At 33.7% G+C, this 18,424-nt stretch overlaps 1 protein-coding gene across 8 annotated transcripts in view; it reads left to right on the top strand.

Annotated features, from left to right (window-relative positions):
* Window positions 1-18,424, top strand: part of LOC145261133 (microtubule-associated serine/threonine-protein kinase 3-like) — a 571,734-nt gene that overhangs the window by 326,309 nt on the left and 227,001 nt on the right. For all 8 annotated transcript variants that reach the window (XM_080119401.1, XM_080119402.1, XM_080119400.1 and 5 more), the window contains one exon: window positions 9,443-9,522. In XM_080119401.1, coding sequence (XP_079975527.1) covers window positions 9,443-9,522 — 80 coding nt within the window. The remainder of the gene's footprint in view (window positions 1-9,442; window positions 9,523-18,424) is intronic.

Below are 18,424 nucleotides of genomic sequence, written 5' to 3'. Positions count from 1 at the left end.
ATATATTTCGGAGTAAGACTTCTTTGTCAATCTTTTTTTTCTCTTTTTCTTCGACATGATGTAGTGGAAGATAGTTCGATAAAGAGTCCACGTGATGTTGTTAACTGCGAGGTTTTTATGAAGCCGGATAGGTGATGCGTGGTCACGCATTTTGAAAATCTGGGTAGTTTTTTTTTTTTTTTGTTTATACCCGTTAGAAGCGCTGAGTGAAATTTGAAGAATAAAATATGTATAAATACGTTTGAAGCCAATATCTTTTGTTTATTTTATAAAAAATTTTGCGTTGCAGTTTTTGGCTTTATTTTTCAAATTTCACTCAGTGCTTCTAACGGATATAAACAAAAAAAAACTACTCAGATTTTCAAAATGTGCGACCACGGGTCACCTATCCGGCTTCATCGAATTATGGCTTCAAACATATTTATACATATTTTATTCTTCAAAGTTTAGTCATGTTTAAAGTTTGCTCACAGAATATTCAAAATGAACGATATCGATGAGAATAAACTAAAAAACTGCTTTCAAAAACTCAAGTACAGACAAATCACTGGGGTTTGATGAACTCCAACCAGAATTGAGTAAACACTTCATTGAATCATGAACACTTCATTGAATCATGAGCACTTCATTGAATCATCTCTTATAAAATGAAAATAATGTAAATGTTACCAATATTTAAGCCAGGCTTAAAAGCTGTGATAGGTAACCAGATCTATTTGTTTACTTCTCCTTTTTAATTATCGTCTTGAAAAAATAATCCATTCAAAAATGTACTCTTCTGTAGAACACTCTAAATTGTTTTATAATTAAGACTTTGATTTCAGGAAAAAGTGTGGAGTTAAGTATAAATTAGTTGAAGTTTTTAATGATAGTGCCAAATCAATGTTTAAAAAATGATCTAACCCTTCTCTTTAGTTTTTCTTAACAAAAGCATTTGTGATCATGGACTGTTATTGAAAATGATGGAAAGTTTTTTTGGAATTTTATGTCTGTATATTAATATATTATTACATTATATATTATATATACATTTGTATTTATGTTATATATACATTTGTATTTATGTTATCACCTTCCACACCCATTAGAAAAAATGAGATTGTTCGATCAACAGATTAAATATAATGAAAAAGATTTTTTAATTAAATTGTGTCGTTAAGGTAAAACAATTTAAGTTACTTCATAATAAGATATAGAAAAAAGACGTGAACTAAGAAATCCTATCAGATTTCAAGCTGTAAGTTATTGCTCTCCAGTAACGTTGGCTTTCTCTGTTAAATTTATATATTATTTAGCAGTAATATGCTTTTGAAGTTAAACGTAGATCTGATTTATGAAATTCATAAGATTTAGCAATGGGTAGCTGTCTGATTGGTTAGTTTAATCATGTGACATAAAAAGATTTAAAGTTAGATTATCAGTTGTTATTTGAATGCTAGTGAGGAAATATAATAATGTAAGCTTTATGCTAGAAAGGAATTTTAGACAACAAGAAGTAGATGTTAGTTATCCAGGGTGAAGTAAAATATAATTTTAAAATGCTATTGTCATGTATGAACATGCTTGAGGTATCTATCCAAGAAAATCAAAAGGAAAACGGTGTCATAAGAATGAGCCAAGCCTCATTAAAGGTCTGTCTAATATATGTAAATAAAGAAAAGTGGTCGATTTCCTGAACATTGGGAGAACTAAGAGCTAATATTTATTCTACTAATTAAGAAAAACAACAAAAAAGAAGTCATAACAGCAGAATAGTTTCTAAAGTAAAACTCATTTTTTATGTCTGCTGCCAAAAAATACTGATTAGTTTTGATTCAGTTAATGAGATCGAGAGTTTGAGGTAATTAGGATAAAGAAGACATTTTCAACTCTACATGATGATTGGCAAACATATCATATATTAAAAAGAAGCCTCAGATAGTGTGACTTCACATTATGGCTTATCAGCACTTGTTGGGTAGAGCAATGTCGTAAATAATCTCACCCGCTACTTAATTGGCTGAAAAATGCTGTGTTTGTAAATAAGCGGTTTGAGCACTATAAAAGTGGTGGACGAATGATTGTTTAAAATAGACATTTGTCGAGGTTATTTGTGGGCACCGCTCCTGTGAGTCAATGGGTAGAACTGCCGACTGTCAATGTGATGGTTCTAGATTCAATCCTCGGCTTGGGAGAGGTACTAGTCTAGTGGCACTGATGAGTTGTGATACAACGAAACAGCACTGTATGTCGATGATTACAGTTAACATGACACCCAAGATGGCAGACATGTAACAACATGGGGATGAAATTTCTTTTCCCCAAACACCAGGTTTATCATGTACAAAATCAACTTTTTGTTCATAATTCGTAATTTAGAAACATCTGATAAGTTGGCAGGAATCAGGAAATTTTTATGAACACATAAAATCATAAAATTGCCATCCCATTAACGAAACGGCTATAATGAAGAAATCCAAGATGAAATAAACAAAAGTTACAAAAAAGAAAAAAAATGTAAGTTTTTAAATTTCAACAAAGTTTTGTACTATATATATATATATATATATATATATATATATAATTGGATCACAACTATTACCACTGTTTTACTTTGATTTCATTCAGAACTTTATATACTATGGCAAACAAGAGATTCTTCTTTTGTAACTAAAAGTATAAAGTCTTTTAATTTCTACAAAGATAAATAAAAGCAGAGACTTTTTATTTTTCCATTTAATTAACGTTTGTAGTTGTGCAAACACTAATGTAAAGCAGATAGCAATAGTGATGAAAGTCACCTTTTCTCTAAATGCAAGACAAAAAATGCATGACTTAAGAGATTGATGATTGTTCAGGTAATTAAGGAGAACTGTTATGTACCTGTGGGAAGGTGTATACATTTTTGTGTGGTGTCTGTATAATTATGACATGGCTGTGATCGTCTGTATTTGTGTGAGCACATGTGTGTATACAGTCATGGGTGTATGTGTGTGTGTCATATATAAGGAGATCTTAAAACATGTGCCGTTTTTCATCTTTGATCGGTGCCCCCTCACAACTATTCATGCATACTCCCAAAAACACAACTTGGATATTATTATTTGGAGAAACCCTTTATTCTAAATTTTTCTCGTTCCCTTGGAGGCCTCTGCATTGCTGAATCGATTCAGATCGTTTTCTTATTTTTCTGTTTTCTCATCTTGAATACAGATTCTCTCATTCTGACCGACTGATTCTAGTCTCTAAAGAACTCTCTGACTGACTGTGATTGCCCAAAAACTCACATGTGTCACCCTTATATTGAAGTGTATGTGTGGGGTGGTATCATCCCATTAACACAACTTGCACTCAACATACACTGCTCTGCCTTGTGATTCCTGCCTGCATGCGGGTGCAATGTGTTTATCCCCAGTCAATGAGTTTGAAACCTGTCAGTCGACATCTCTGCACTTAACTTGAATACAAGCAAGTTGTTTCAAGCTAGTATCGCATTAACTGCTTTATGAATACACAACAGAATTAGAATAATTAAAACAGATTATTTTAAAACATAATTCAATCCCAGAACTATTTTGAATAATTATAGGTTATAGGAAAAAGACTTCAAGCAACATTTTAACTGAATCAACCTTATATATTAGAGAAAGTATATAGAGTATATAGCAATTATAATAAAAATTGATAAAAAATGAAATTTACATTATTTTTCAAATATTCAAAACAAGAAAAGCATCAAAAGATTCTATGCAGTTTCTAAAATTTAGACTTTTCTCATTAAAGGAGATGAAACAATCAAAATAGAAATTTACATAAATTTGAAAACTTTAAGAAACTGTAAATAAAAGCAATGTTATGTGGATTGAAATAGTGGAGAAAAATGGATGAAGTCCATGCATCCAAATCTAGTCGAGTAGCAGAATCCGATCAGTGGAATAATTAAATAAATCAAATCTTTTTTTTTGAATTCTTAAATAAATTCATCAAGGTCCAAATCAAGAGGAAATATAGAAAGTCACATGATGATTAGAAGTATATTTACACAATTTTCAACTTTATTGGCAAGTAGAAAAATATGGTGAGGATATTCCTAACGGTTAAAAATAAGACATTAAATGAGCAATGGTGGCAGACGAATAAAGAAAAACAAGGGAAAAAAAAGGGAATAAAATTATTGTTAAAAAATAATACAATGATAAGAAGGCAGGATAAAAAAAGAAGAGCGAAGAAGAAAAAAAAACGAAATAAGGAAAGGAAAAATCAAAAATAGAAACAAGACTAAAGTAAAAAATAATTTGAAAATAAATCTTAAACTAGAAATAAAAGGGCCGTTAGTGAAAGCTATTTTAATTCTAATGAAATTTAAATGTATTAAAGATTAGAAGAATTATTAAGTTTTATTTTTACAAAAATAAAGACTATTTTCAAGGATACTCAAAATTATTTTAAAAAACATTTTTTTTTCAAAGATTTACCAAATAAATAAGCTTGAATTAAGCTATTAAAAATATTTTAGAAAGTTTAAATATTTCCAGATATTTTTTTACATTATAAATATCTGAAAAGACTAATAAATTGAAAAATATAAATGTATTAAATTGGATATGAATAATTAAATGTTTTAAATAAAAATGATCAATTATTTATTAAAAAGAATTAATGTTTATAAAGTTTAAAGATCAAGTTAGCAGCATAACTTTGAGTTCTAAGTGAAGGCGAGAGAATAAAAAAAAACAAGGGAAAGAAAAATGGAATCAATGATAGGAATCAAAGATTAAAATCAATTTTTAAAATTCCAAGATTTGAACAGATAAAACTTATAGTAATTAAAATACTAAAATGTAAAATTTAATAGTATGATTAGAATAATAAGCAGTGAAGTTAAAAACTGAATAATTAGTAAATGTAGTATTAATCAAACAAACAACCACACACACACAAGAATTAGAATCGATCAAGGGAACAAAAAGGGGATCCATTATGAAAATATATTAAAGAGAGATATGAAAAAAATACTATAAGAATTGATGTAAGTATAAAAAATGATATAGTAGGAATTAAGAGATGAACAGATATTAAAAATTGCATATCAAAGAAAAAAAATTAAATATAAGGAAATATTTTATGTGTGAGTTTAGAAAATATTAAATAACATTATTAAATAGAAAAAATAATTTATTAATTACATATTAGACAACTGTAGAAAAAGTTTTAATTTTGAAATTTAGAATAGTAGGTTAAAAACAGAAAATTAAACTAATTATGCAGTAAAATTATGTAATGTTAAAAGTATTAGGAGTGTATCATTAGAATTAATCAATTAGCTTTATATCTTTATGTTTATACTGAAAGAAATTCGTTCTTTGAATTAATTATATTTCTATTTTTGGTGAATGTAATCGGATCACATCTTCGTAAATGCAGAGTTGACAAAATTTGGAACCTGGCGTATAGGAGATTGACTTGTTCAAGATAGACCAGCTTATAGAGTATGGAACCTTTTTGAGTTTAAGATTTTTAATTAAGGTTGTTGGAGATAATTATTATCTTTATTGAAAGAATATATGGTTTGATATGCGTCATTTCACAAGAGTGGATGACAATCCAGTATAGATGTGGAGTTTAACGAGTGCCTGTGTCCTATTAGAAGTACTATTTACATTCTTGGAACTAATTCGGTTGGACAGATAATATTTTGGCATATTTATGTCATCGGAAGCTTATATGATGCAGGTTACTTAAAGTGTAATTTTTATTATTTAATAATATCAGATGGATTATTGTTTGGAAAAAGGTATTGGTTATTTCGCTGAGATGTGGATGGATATAATATCTATGTATTTGTATTAGATAATGCAACATCAACATTAGTCATGTAGGAACGTGATTCAGTGACTATGCAGGCATAGATTACATCATGTGCATACAATCATTGAAAAGTCATTACTGTCTTTATTGGCAGTCAAAAGGGAATGAAGGAGGGGGTGACTAAGTGATTTTAATTTTCTTATTGTTTAATGTAATTATTGCTTGGTCTAGTTAGATATGAAGTATAAAATTTTTATCGTTTTTAAGATACTGCTATATTTTTTATCATTTAAAAAGGAAACGCTAAAATTTATTTCAAGCAAAATCCATTCTTGTGGTAGAGACATCTCCAGAGAAGATCCTAATTTACCGTATATGTGCTTCCGGGTTGCACTTGCTCAAACTACTGCATTTATATTTGCTCTCTATCGCTCTCACAACAGCGGAGTTACTATCTTTAAAAGCATATCTGAGAAAATTGACCACATCCTGTCTGCGTACCCCTTAGGAAACATTCACGTCTGTGGAGACTTCAATGTTCACAATGTGGAATGGCTAACTCACTTAAACATGATCGGTGATGAGAAGAGGTTCTGTCATGATTTCTCCATTGCTTATGACCTCACTCAGATTGTTCATGAACCCACCCATGTGCCCGATACTGACGGCCAGTATGCGAGTCTCCTAGACCTTTTTCTCACAACTTGCTCCGAACTGTGTTCAGCTTCCATTCTGTCTCCACTTGGATCTTCTGACCACTCTGTTGTATCGGTTAAGATAAAAATGAAATGTAATAAGTCCTCAGATGTACCTCTCCATCGTACAGTATATCGATGCTCTATGGCTGACTGGGATAGAGTCCGTACATTTATATCAGATCTACCTCTGCATCTGAAAATAATTAGCTTCTCATGTAAGCCAAAAGAAGACAAACACAAATGTTTCTAGTCTACTCAAATTAATTCACGAAATTTACAAGTGTGTTACATATGTACGATTGTTCAGTTCGATCTCATTACGCAAAATTACTCTACGGTGGTGGCGTTTCTTTGGGTAGTGTTGACTTGTCTCGAGATTCGGCTCCAGTCTGATATTTTTGGCGCAAGCATTTGCTTATATTTTGAGGGAAGGATTGGTTAGGGTAAACCACCAAACCAATCATCAATCAGCACGTCATTCTGGGGAAGTCCCGATGCCTTGTATGGTCTGAGAATTTGTGATCATAACTCAATCCCATTCACATGCTCAAAGGGGTTAACAGTTTGACCCCTGGCCTGACCTCGTACTCAGAAGCCAGACATTGTTGAGTTGGGTTTCTCCAGGCCAAGCACGAAATTATATTTCGTTCTAGCTTTCAAATGACATCCCTTGTCATTTTTCCCAAACAATAAAAGTATATGTCTGTTTTACAAAAACTCAATAAATTCATCCTTTTAGCTAGGTTACCCGCTGCTGCCTGGCCTTACTCAGTGTTTCAGGGGTCTCAATCTCCACCTAATAGGGAGCTGTACTGCTCCTAGAGGCGGTCACGCAACACTCTCTCCTCTCCCGTCTCTCTCTCTCCTCTCCCGTCTCTCTCTCTCCTCTCCCGTCTCTCTCTCTCTCCTCTCCCGTCTCTCTCTCTCTCCTCTCCCGTCTCTCTCTCTCTCCTCTCCCGTCTCTCTCTCTCCTCTCCCGTCTCTCTCTCTCTCCTCTCCCGTCTCTCTCTCTCCTCTCCCGTCTCTCTCTCTCCTCTCCTGTCTCTCTCTCTTCTCTCCTGTCTCTCTCTCTTCTCTCCTGTCTCTCTCTCTCCTTTCCCGTCTCTCTCTCTCTCCTTTCCCGTCTCTCTCTCTCTCCTTTCCCGTCTCTCTCTCTCTCCTTTCCCGTCTCTCTCTCTCTCCTTTCCCGTCTCTCTCTCTCTCCTTTCCCGTCTCTCTCTCTCTCCTTTCCCATCTCTCTCTCTCTCTCCTTTCCCGTCTCTCTCTCTCCTTTCCCGTCTCTCTCTCTCTCCTTTCCCGTCTCTCTCTCTCTCCTTTCCCGTCTCTCTCTCTCTCCTTTCCCGTCTCTCTCTCTCTCCTTTCCCGTCTCTCTCTCTCTCCTTTCCCGTCTCTCTCTCTCTCCTTTCCCGTCTCTCTCTCTCTCCTTTCCCGTCTCTCTCTCTCCTTTCCCGTCTCTCTCTCTCCTTTCCCGTCTCTCTCTCTCTCCTTTCCCGTCTCTCTCTCTCCTTTCCCGTCTCTCTCTCTCTCCTTTCCCGTCTCTCTCTCTCTCCTTTCCCGTCTCTCTCTCTCCTTTCCCGTCTCTCTCTCTCTCCTTTCCCGTCTCTCTCTCTCCTTTCCCGTCTCTCTCTCTCCTTTCCCGTCTCTCTCTCTCTCCTTTCCCGTCTCTCTCTCTCTCCTTTCCCGTCTCTCTCTCTCTCCTTTCCCGTCTCTCTCTCTCTCCTTTCCCGTCTCTCTCTCTCTCCTTTCCCGTCTCTCTCTCTCTCCTTTCCCGTCTCTCTCTCTCTCCTTTCCCGTCTCTCTCTCTCTCCTTTCCCGTCTCTCTCTCTCTCTCTCCTTTCCCGTCTCTCTCTCTCTCTCTCCTTTCCCGTCTCTCTCTCTCTCTCTCCTTTCCCGTCTCTCTCTCTCTCTCTCTCCTTTCCCGTCTCTCTCTCTCTCTCTCCTTTCCCGTCTCTCTCTCTCTCCTTTCCCGTCTCTCTCTCTCTCCTTTCCCGTCTCTCTCTCTCCTTTCCCGTCTCTCTCTCTCCTTTCCCGTCTCTCTCTCTCTCCTTTCCCGTCTCTCTCTCTCTCTCTCTCCTTTCCCGTCTCTCTCTCTCTCTCCTTTCCCGTCTCTCTCTCTCCTTTCCCGTCTCTCTCTCTCCTTTCCCGTCTCTCTCTCTCCTTTCCCGTCTCTCTCTCTCTCCTTTCCCGTCTCTCTCTCTCTCCTTTCCCGTCTCTCTCTCTCTCTCTCCTTTCCCGTCTCTCTCTCTCTCTCTCCTTTCCCGTCTCTCTCTCTCTCTCTCTCTCTCCTTTCCCGTCTCTCTCTCTCTCCTTTCCCGTCTCTCTCTCTCTCTCTCTCCTTTCCCGTCTATCTCTCTCTCTCTTCTTTCCCGTCTTTCTCTCTCTCTCTTCTTTCCCGTCTTTCTCTCTCTCTCTTCTTTCCCGTCTTTCTTTCTCTCTCTTCTTTCCCGTCTTTCTCTCTCTCTCTCTTCTTTCCCGTCTTTCTCTCTCTCTCTTCTTTCCCGTCTTTCTCTCTCTCTCTCTCCTTTCCCGGGTCTTCTTCTCCTTTTCCGTCTCTCTTCCACTGTCTCTCTTCTTACTCGTCTTTCTTTCTGCACACACACACACACTCTCTCTCTCTCTCTCTCTCTTCCATCTCTCTCACCTTTTCTCTTTTTCTAATAATTCTACCTGTCATATTGAAAATCTCTTTGATAAAAATTTAATCGATCAAAATTGACAAATTATTTCCAACCAAATATCGGATAAATCATCTACTGCAAACTTGTATCAAATCAAATCATTTCCTTAGACATCTATTGAGTGTGAAGCGGAATTCAGAGAGAGGTTCTTCTGTTGAATATTATTTTCCTGCTGTCAGTTTTCTTGTTTACTTAATTTCATAAATCTTTAGAAATATTGGGAAAAGATTATTTTGCAAACATTATTAAATAATAAGCGTTTTATTTTTCTATTTTTAGTCGTTGTCATGGAAGACGATCTGTTATCGGAGTCAGTTCGCCTACGCTGCAGCATCGATGTAATTCACCTCAAGCTGTGGGTAAGTATCTCCCTCCTCTCCTCTCCTCATTTACCCTAAACTATCTCTAGCTTTTCCTATTTGTTTTGTTTTTAGTATGTTTTATTATGGCTTGGTAATTTTTTTTAAATTTCGTTTTTATTTACTATTCATTTTTTTTTTTTTTCTTAATTTAATATTATTTTAATATTAAATTCGTAGGTTTTAAAATGTATTTCTATCACTGGAAGATATTATAAAATGATATATATATATATATTTGATTTTATATCATATATATATATATATATATATATATATATATATATATATTTGATTTTATATCATATATATATATATATATATACACGCACAACAATTTTTGTTTAAGAATTTTATAAGATATGGATTGAGTATTTGCATGATTCCAATGACTGTTCTCATTTTTGGTATTATTCTCACGTTTCAGCTTGCATTACTGTTGACCTTCAGGCATGTCATGTCGAACTCGGGAATGTGTACAGAATTTCGAATGAAACCTTGTGAGAATAGCAACCAAAATAAGAACAGTGGTTCAAATAATGCAAAATATTCTTTATTCATTTTGTATAACATTTCGGTACATTCTTCGTATATGCAAAAGTCATTCGAAAAAAAAAGGTATAGAATAAAAATAAAGAGTAGGAAAGCTTTATATGAAAGAAACTTTATCCTTCCATAGAATAGAATAGACCTTCTTCAGATATGTGAAATCCAAAAGAAAAACAAACTCACAAATGACGCCCTTCTTCTATTGATCGAAATAAAAGTTGTCTAAAATTGAAATGTGTGTTGAATGTTAGAGCATGATTCACAACTCCCCATGTCATTTAACCGATATTACAACCATCTGTTATAAATAATGTTTATCGCAAGACAATCACCTTTATGAAATATTTGCAGGCTTCATGTAATATTGTTTCAAACTTGTCTCACCTATACCCTATACCTCTCCCTAGGAATGAACCTTCCTGTATGTTTTCTTTCAAGTGCACTCCCCTGTATGTCTTCCTTAGCATGCACCTCCTCCTGCAAACTCCCTTTGAACGCACATCCTCTGTGTCTTCAAATATACTCCCGCTGTGTATCTCCCTTCGAATAGACCCCCACTGAGTGTCTCTCTCCAAATGCACAGCCCCTGTGTATCTCCCTTGGAATGTACAGCCCCCGTGTGTCTCTCTTGGAATGTACAGCCACCGTGTGTCTCCCTTGGAATGTACAGCCCCCCGTGTGTCTCCCTTGGAATGTACAGCCCCCATGCGTCTCCCTTCGAATGCACATCCCCCGTGCGTCTCCCTTGGAATGGACCCCAATGCGTGTCTCCCTTCGAATGGACCCACATGCGTGCGTCTCCCTATGAATGAACCCCCACGCGTGCGTTTCCCTGCGAATGAACTCTCTTCTTACTCAACCTCTGTCTGGATACTCTCTTCCTCTCGACTCTCCATATGGATGCGTTCTTCCCCTGTAGACCTCTATCTATCAGAATTCTCTCCCCTTCTTGACCTCTGTCGGAATTCCCTCCTCCTTCCCCACATCTCAACCTCTCTCTATTGGAATTCCCTTCCCCACATCTCAACTTCTCTCTGTCAGAATTTCCTTCTCCCACATCTCGGCCTCTCTCTATCAGAATTCCCTTTCCCCACATCTCGACCTCTCTCTGTCGGAATTCCCTTCCCCCATATCTCAACCTCTCTTTCTCGGAATTCCCTTTCCCCACATCATCCTACTCTCTCTGTTGGAAATTTCCTCCCCCTCCTGACCTCTCTGTCTGAATGCTCTCAACGTCTCTCAGTCAGAATGCCGTCTCCTGCTCAACATCTCTTCGTCAGAAGTTCATCTACCCGTCAGAATGCCCTTGACCTCTCTCTTGAAATGCCATTTCCTTTTTGCTGTCTCCTTATCGGAATGCCGCCTCCTTTTCAGTGACTCTCTCTCAGAATGCCGTCTCCCTTCCAACGACCCTGTCGGAATGCCATATCTGTCTCGATGTCAGAATGACCTTTCCCTCTCTCTCAGAATGACCTTTCCCTCTCTCTCAGAATGATTTCCTTTCTCCGTCTGAATGCCCTCAACCTCTTTCTTGGAATGCCCCAACTGTTCAATCTAATATATACCCACACACACGCACAACAAAATTATAATTAGATAACATTTTATATATATATATATATATATATATATATATACACACATGCATACTAGCAGGGAGACCCGACGTTGTCTGGGATTGAATGATGATCAACAAATATTTCACACTCCTATATTTTTATTGTCATCGAAATCCATGAAATCACCCGGGAGGAAGCTTCACATGCCTCCATGCAGTAACTTAGTCCAAAATGTTATTCTACATTGCACTCTAGAGAACCTACTGTTTCTTTTATAAAATTATTTTATATAAACTTCTTTCCAGTGAACAGAAAAAAAATATCAAGAAATTTACGTGCGAAATTTGAACCTACAGACCACATCATGCAAAAAAAAAAGCAAAAAACACGTAAATTTTCAAGTCTTAGAAAATTCTTTGCAGTTAATGAAAAAAAAATAAAGAAATTCACGTGCAGAGTTTGAATCTACAGATGACGTCATGCAAAAAAAAAAAAACTAAAAAAAACCACCCTATCAACTTATCCACAATAGAATGTTCACGGCCCATTGTCCTATCATTATTGCTAAGCAACGACATGAACAAAATGGCTTAATTAAAATAATCATTTCGATAATCGATTATCGGTAATTATTGAAAGTATTCTGAGACAAAACTTAACTAAGATCACTCCCAGACGTATACACTAAAGTTCTGTAAATTTTAAAGAAAATCTGTTCAGCCATTTCGGAATCTATAAGGAACGAACTCGTGCACACACAAAAAATTGCATTTGTATATATATATATATATATATATATATATATATATAGTTATGTTATAATGTACAGATTTTGAAGTAGAGCCATTGATCGAATGATAAGGCAATGTAACAGCGACATTTTATTAGGAATCTTATTCTTTCAGGTATTTTTCCTTCAATAAAACTCGTCGTTATGGTAAACAGTAACAAATGCAAGGGAGATAACAGTTCGAATACGCGAACTTATTCATAAGAGAATTTGGGACATTGAAAACGTACTCAACTTCTTAGACGGAAGCTATTGAGTTTGTTTAAAACTTCATTACATTTGTAATTTTCGATTTTAATTAACAAAAATGCGACGATTATAATAAATACAAAATATTTGAACAATGAAGCGATAGTAATTAGCATACTTTTTTGTTAATTAAAACCAATCAAACAAAGAAACTGTTAATTAACAAGGGAACTTTAACTTTCATTGTATGTTTTATTAAAAAAAAAAATTATTACGATTATTGTAACTCTCAACTTTCCTTGAAAGTTACATAGGCTGAAACGTGGCAACTGGTTTTTAATTTTTATTTTTTAATTATAAAAACGTTTCTTTTGTGACTATTACAAATAAGATGAGAATAGTAATCTTACATTAACAACTTAGTATATATTTAAAAAAAAACAACTTAGTATATGATATTTAAAAAAAACTTAGTATATGATATTTAAAAAAAACTTAGTATATGATATTTAAAAAAAACTTTGTATATGATATTTAAAAAAAACTTTGTATATGGTATTTAAAAAAAACTTTGTATATGATATTTTAAAAAAAACTTTGTATATGATATTTTAAAAAAAACTTTGTATATGATATTCAAAAAAAGCTTTGTATATGATATTAAAAAAAACTTTGTATATGATATTTAAAAAAAACTTTGTATATATTTAAAAAAAAAACTTTGTATATGATATTTAAAAAAAACTTTGTATATGATATTTAAAAAAAAACTTTGTATATGATATTAAAAAAAAAACTTAGTAAATGATATTTAAAAAAAACTGTTACAAAATACAACATATGTTAATTAACTTATTTTTTTATTTTTGTAATTTTCAATTTAAAAAATGTGATGATAGTAGCAGTTTTTAACATAGTTTTTCTAATAAATACAAGAATACTAAACATTTAAGCAAATGTGACATAGAATTCGAGACGATTATTCAAGGGGATAAACTAGCATTGACTAAGCAAAAGTAATTTTTTATTTTTATTTTTTACATGATTTAGAACGCTAAAATAATCCATCGAACAATGAAACAATTTTAAGTAAAAAAACAACCTCATCTCCACAAGAACATAGTCTTGGAAATTGCTGAGACAGTTTACAAAAAGGAAAATTAGCAATCATAAATAGAAATATTATTTATAATACTAACAGGTGGCAGGGTGGTCATCAAATATGCTTAAATATATTTTAATTCATGCAGATTTTGTATTTATTATTACATAACCAATTCTCTATTGAATATTATAGTGTACCTAATATATAGTACTGATTTAAAAAGATTTAAAAAAAAAAAAAGAAAAAAAAGTAACTTGGAGGCCATCAGCTAGAATCAAAACATTTGCATTCCCTACCGTTTGAGCTATCAACAGATCGATAAGAAAGATTTAAAATGAAACCACTTCAAGCTATGCATGAATTTGTGCATGCACCAAATTAATAAAGATGTCAGCAAGTTAAAATTAACATTTTGTATTTCAGCTTGCTAATATATTTCTGTGGGTGGTATTCATTCATCCAAACAAAGATTTTACTCGTTATAAATCAAGCTTCTTGGCTTGACCATTACTCCTGATCTTAAATGGAACACATACATCAAATCTGTTGCCAAGGCCGCTGGAAAAATGGTGGGATCTTTCTATCGATCCTGTAGATATCTCACTGCTGATGCTATTCTCTATCTATATAAGAGCCAGGTACGTCCAAGGATGGAATACTGTTGCCACATCTGGGCAGGAGCTGCTAGAAAGGACTTGGCCTGCCTTGATAGAGTTCAAAATAGACTTCGTAGCCTCGTAGGAGATGTCCTTTTCTCTTCCTTGCAACCTCTATCTCACAGAAGAGATGTTGCGAGTTTGTCTCTGATGTATCGTTATTTTCATGGAAAGTGTTCGACTGAGCTTCAATCTATGGTCCCCCCTCGCCAAACTTTCACAAGAAACACTCGTCTAGCTGTAAACACTATCAAAAATTCCCCCCACTCTTTATCTGTGCCTAAACCTAAACGTAGATTCCATGAACAGAGCTTCTTTCTTAGAACTGCACGCCTGTGGAATTGTCTTCCGTTTTCCTGCTTTCCAGCTGACTACAATATGGTTGTCTTTAAGTCTAATGTAAATAAGTTCTTGATGAGCCGTTCCATATAAGTTATCATATTTACCAAATTTTCATTACTAATGATTACTATATTATCCAATTTCTAATGTACACTCTTTAACCCTTATCCTTGAGTGGCCTCTTGGCCTTGATAATGTGGTGATGCCTATGTAAAAAAAAAAATCATCCTTGGTGTATGATTACTATTTCCTCTTGATTTCATTGTTATGTGATCAATGGTTTAAGAATTTATTGGTTAAATATTTTCACACACACACATACAGATAACAAAAATGAATACACAAATACTTTACCTGAACCAAATCTCCACAAGAAATTCTCCAGAAATTGTTGATACAGTTTGCAAAAATAAAGCAAATTAACAAACTAAAAATAAACAATAATAATAATCTAAATAATAACAAAAATGAATTCACGAATACGGTACCTGAACAATAGTCTCTACAATAGCCACCAGTCCCGGAAATTGCCAAAACAGTTGACAAAAAGGAAACAAATCGATTAACAAACTAAAAATTTCAAGTAATAATACACAAATACTATACCTGAACATAATGAAAAAAGGAAACAAGTTAATTAAAACTAAAACAATGTTAAGTAACAATTAATAATTAAACTTGTTAATTAACACAAAATGAAAAGTAAACTGTAACAATAAAAAAATGTTAGAAGTACAAAAATTAAATGAACTTTTTTAATTAATGGAAAAAAAAAATCATATCACATAATGATTTCTGATCATAATTATAAGAGGGAATACTTCTTTTCCATCAAAGAAATTCCATGATATGATGGTGGGCCATCTCACTTAACAGCTATTATAAAGATCATGGTTCAACTACAGTATTTGTGTATTTATTTTTGTTTTTATTATTTAAATTATTTTATTTTTTTTTTTTTTTTAGTTTTAGTTGGTTAATTTTTTTAATTTTCGTAAACTGTATTGGCAATTTCCGGTATTAACGGTTTTTTTTTTAAATCATGGTTCGGGTATAGTATTCATGTATTTTATTCATAATATAGATCGCGAATTTATCTTTCAGTTTGGAAAGGATACGGATTTTATTTAGTTTATAGGATTGTTTTTTTTTTTGTTTGTTTGTTTTCTTTTGTTTTGTTTTGTTTTTTTTTTGGGGGGGGGGGCTATAACTCGTTTGCTTTTCTCAACAATTTCCAGGACGTGGAGACGAGATCTATTTCCACTTAATTGAACAATGGAACAATTTTAGCGTCCTAGTTAAAAAACAAAAACAAAAATAACAACATATTTTTGCTTGATGCTAGTTATTCCCCTTGGATATTCGTTTTGAATTTTGTGGCACTTATAGAAAGTGCCGCAAAATTCGTTAACACTCATCTTCAAAATAAAAAGTTATATTATGTTCCCAATCTACTAATACATAAATGTACTTTGAAAATGTTTATTAACTTACACAATGGGTTCAAACCCTTAAAGGTATATATTCTAATGTACACAATTGCGTGTTAAATTGAAAAGTGATATCTCCAGCTATTTTTTTTAAATATTCGTTTTTTGTTTTGTTTTGTGTTTTTTTGCGAACAGTGCAAGGGGCATAACTCTTGTCTTGCACTGTAGAAACTGAAAATGATTTAAAATATATAATTTTAACATGGAAAATGAATAAATTTTATTAAGTTTTACTGAAGGATTGTGTTTTATAAATGTCTGGTCACTACAAATATGAATACTAATAAGGCTTGACCTGTATTATTAGTCATAAAAATTATTTGTCTCTGCCCTTTTAGAGGTTACCAGCTATTCTATAGATATCTGATTGATTAGGTATGATTTTAATCAAGATTTGTGTCCATAGATACTTGCTAGTGCAAGTTGCCAAATCATGTCAGTGTAATGTTGTTATTCATTTTAAAATCGACCAAATGTGGTATTTAAAGACTTGCAAAGAAAATAAAAACTTTGACACAAACTTTTTTAAGTGAAAAAAAAAAGTTACTTATTTTGCTTGGTTTCACAAGCAAGTCATCGACACATATTTACAACACATGTCTCTTTCTTTCTCTCTTCTGTCAGATGGCAGTTCTTTGTTTTTAGCTACAATCAGCTGTAGTGTGGCAGTAATTCTCTCTAGGACCCATATGTCGGCCGGCTCACTTTCGAAGGGGTACAAGGAGACTTGCGTGCTTGTCAAGCGTACCTTTCAAATCGCCACGTGTCTTTATCTTCCACTCTGTAGCAGTCAGCCAAAATTCGTCTATTGTAGCTGCTTGTTTTGCTTTCACTCAGAGAAAATGTTAACGTGTAAAAAAAAAAGGGGGGGTCATGCGTTCTTTCTTTTTTCTTCTCCTCTCCCTTTTCTTTTGACCTTTTAGTGCATTTCAGTATATGACGTAATGCATATATATGCATTTCAGTATATGACGTAATGCATATATATGCATTTCAGTATATGACGTAATGCATATATATGCATTTCAGTATATGACGTAATGCATATAAGTGCATTTCAGTATATGACGTAATGCATATATATGCATTTCAGTATATGACGTAATGCATATATATGCATTTCAGTATATGACGTAATTCTCGTGGCACAGCTTAAATGCTAATCCCACATTTATTCAGCACGCAACTCATCAATATCCGTACATGTCCTGGCTTGTTCATTTAAATGACAGCTAGCGACTGTTACATCAGGAATGTAAAAAAAAATAAAACTCTTTCCTAAATCCGAAACTTATCAGACAGATGTTTCACCTCAATTTTAATGTAGTAGCCTGAATCATCCTTGTGACATTGTCAGCTGGTACTCATTTATAAACCTGATGGTGATGATCTCTTCCTTTACAGCAATTGGTATTCTACACACATGCACCCATCAAAGTATTAAGTTAATAGTGATGCTAAGTGCATCATTATCAATATTGAGTCTTGCCTCTAGTGTTACTCAAAACGTCAGTGCAAACTAGTGTATCAACATAGTTTTCAAAGTCATGTTGACAATATTTTATGATTGTGATTTTCAGTGAATAGCATCGCGTCAAGAGGGGGGGGGGGCATATAAGATTAGGGGCAGGCGCAGTTTAAACTTCTTGTGAGAAGGAAACAAGAAAAAAAAATACTCAAACAATTTAAAATGACTTGTATTTACCCGGTGTTGTCCAGGAAGAAATATTTTGTAGAATGGAGAATGTACAGAAAAATAATTAAAAATATTTGTTTGCAATTTTTCATAAATTCGTTTCAATTTTCCATTATTTTATTTTTATTTCAATAAATATTGGATTAACAAAATAAAAATGTGTATATATCAAAATTAGATATAAATGAGACACATGCAGTCATGCAAAATATTAGCTGATGGTTTTATTAATGAAACGCTTCTTGCAAGTTTCATTCAACAATGCAGTTGATATTAATAAAAATGTGTACAATTTTTTGTGATAAAAAACTATATTTATAAGATTAACAATATGACACAATATTGAGAACCTGCGTGTTGTCACTGGTGATTAGTGTTATTGGATTGTGCTAATGTTCTGGAGAACTGGAGAAATGTGTAATGTTTGGTTTTTTTCAATCTCAATATTCTCAACTAACATCCTTAAATTATGAATCACGATCGAATTCACGGTTTTGATCTAGACAGTTTAGACGATAATATTTGT

This window comes from Euprymna scolopes, chromosome 37 (assembly GCF_053919585.1).
Source record: "Euprymna scolopes isolate OS-2025 chromosome 37, ASM5391958v1, whole genome shotgun sequence".
In the NCBI taxonomy this organism is placed as follows: domain Eukaryota; kingdom Metazoa; phylum Mollusca; class Cephalopoda; order Sepiida; family Sepiolidae; genus Euprymna; species Euprymna scolopes.
The sequence above is the reverse complement of the archived record's forward strand: the minus strand, read 5'-3'. Positions and strand labels throughout refer to the sequence as shown.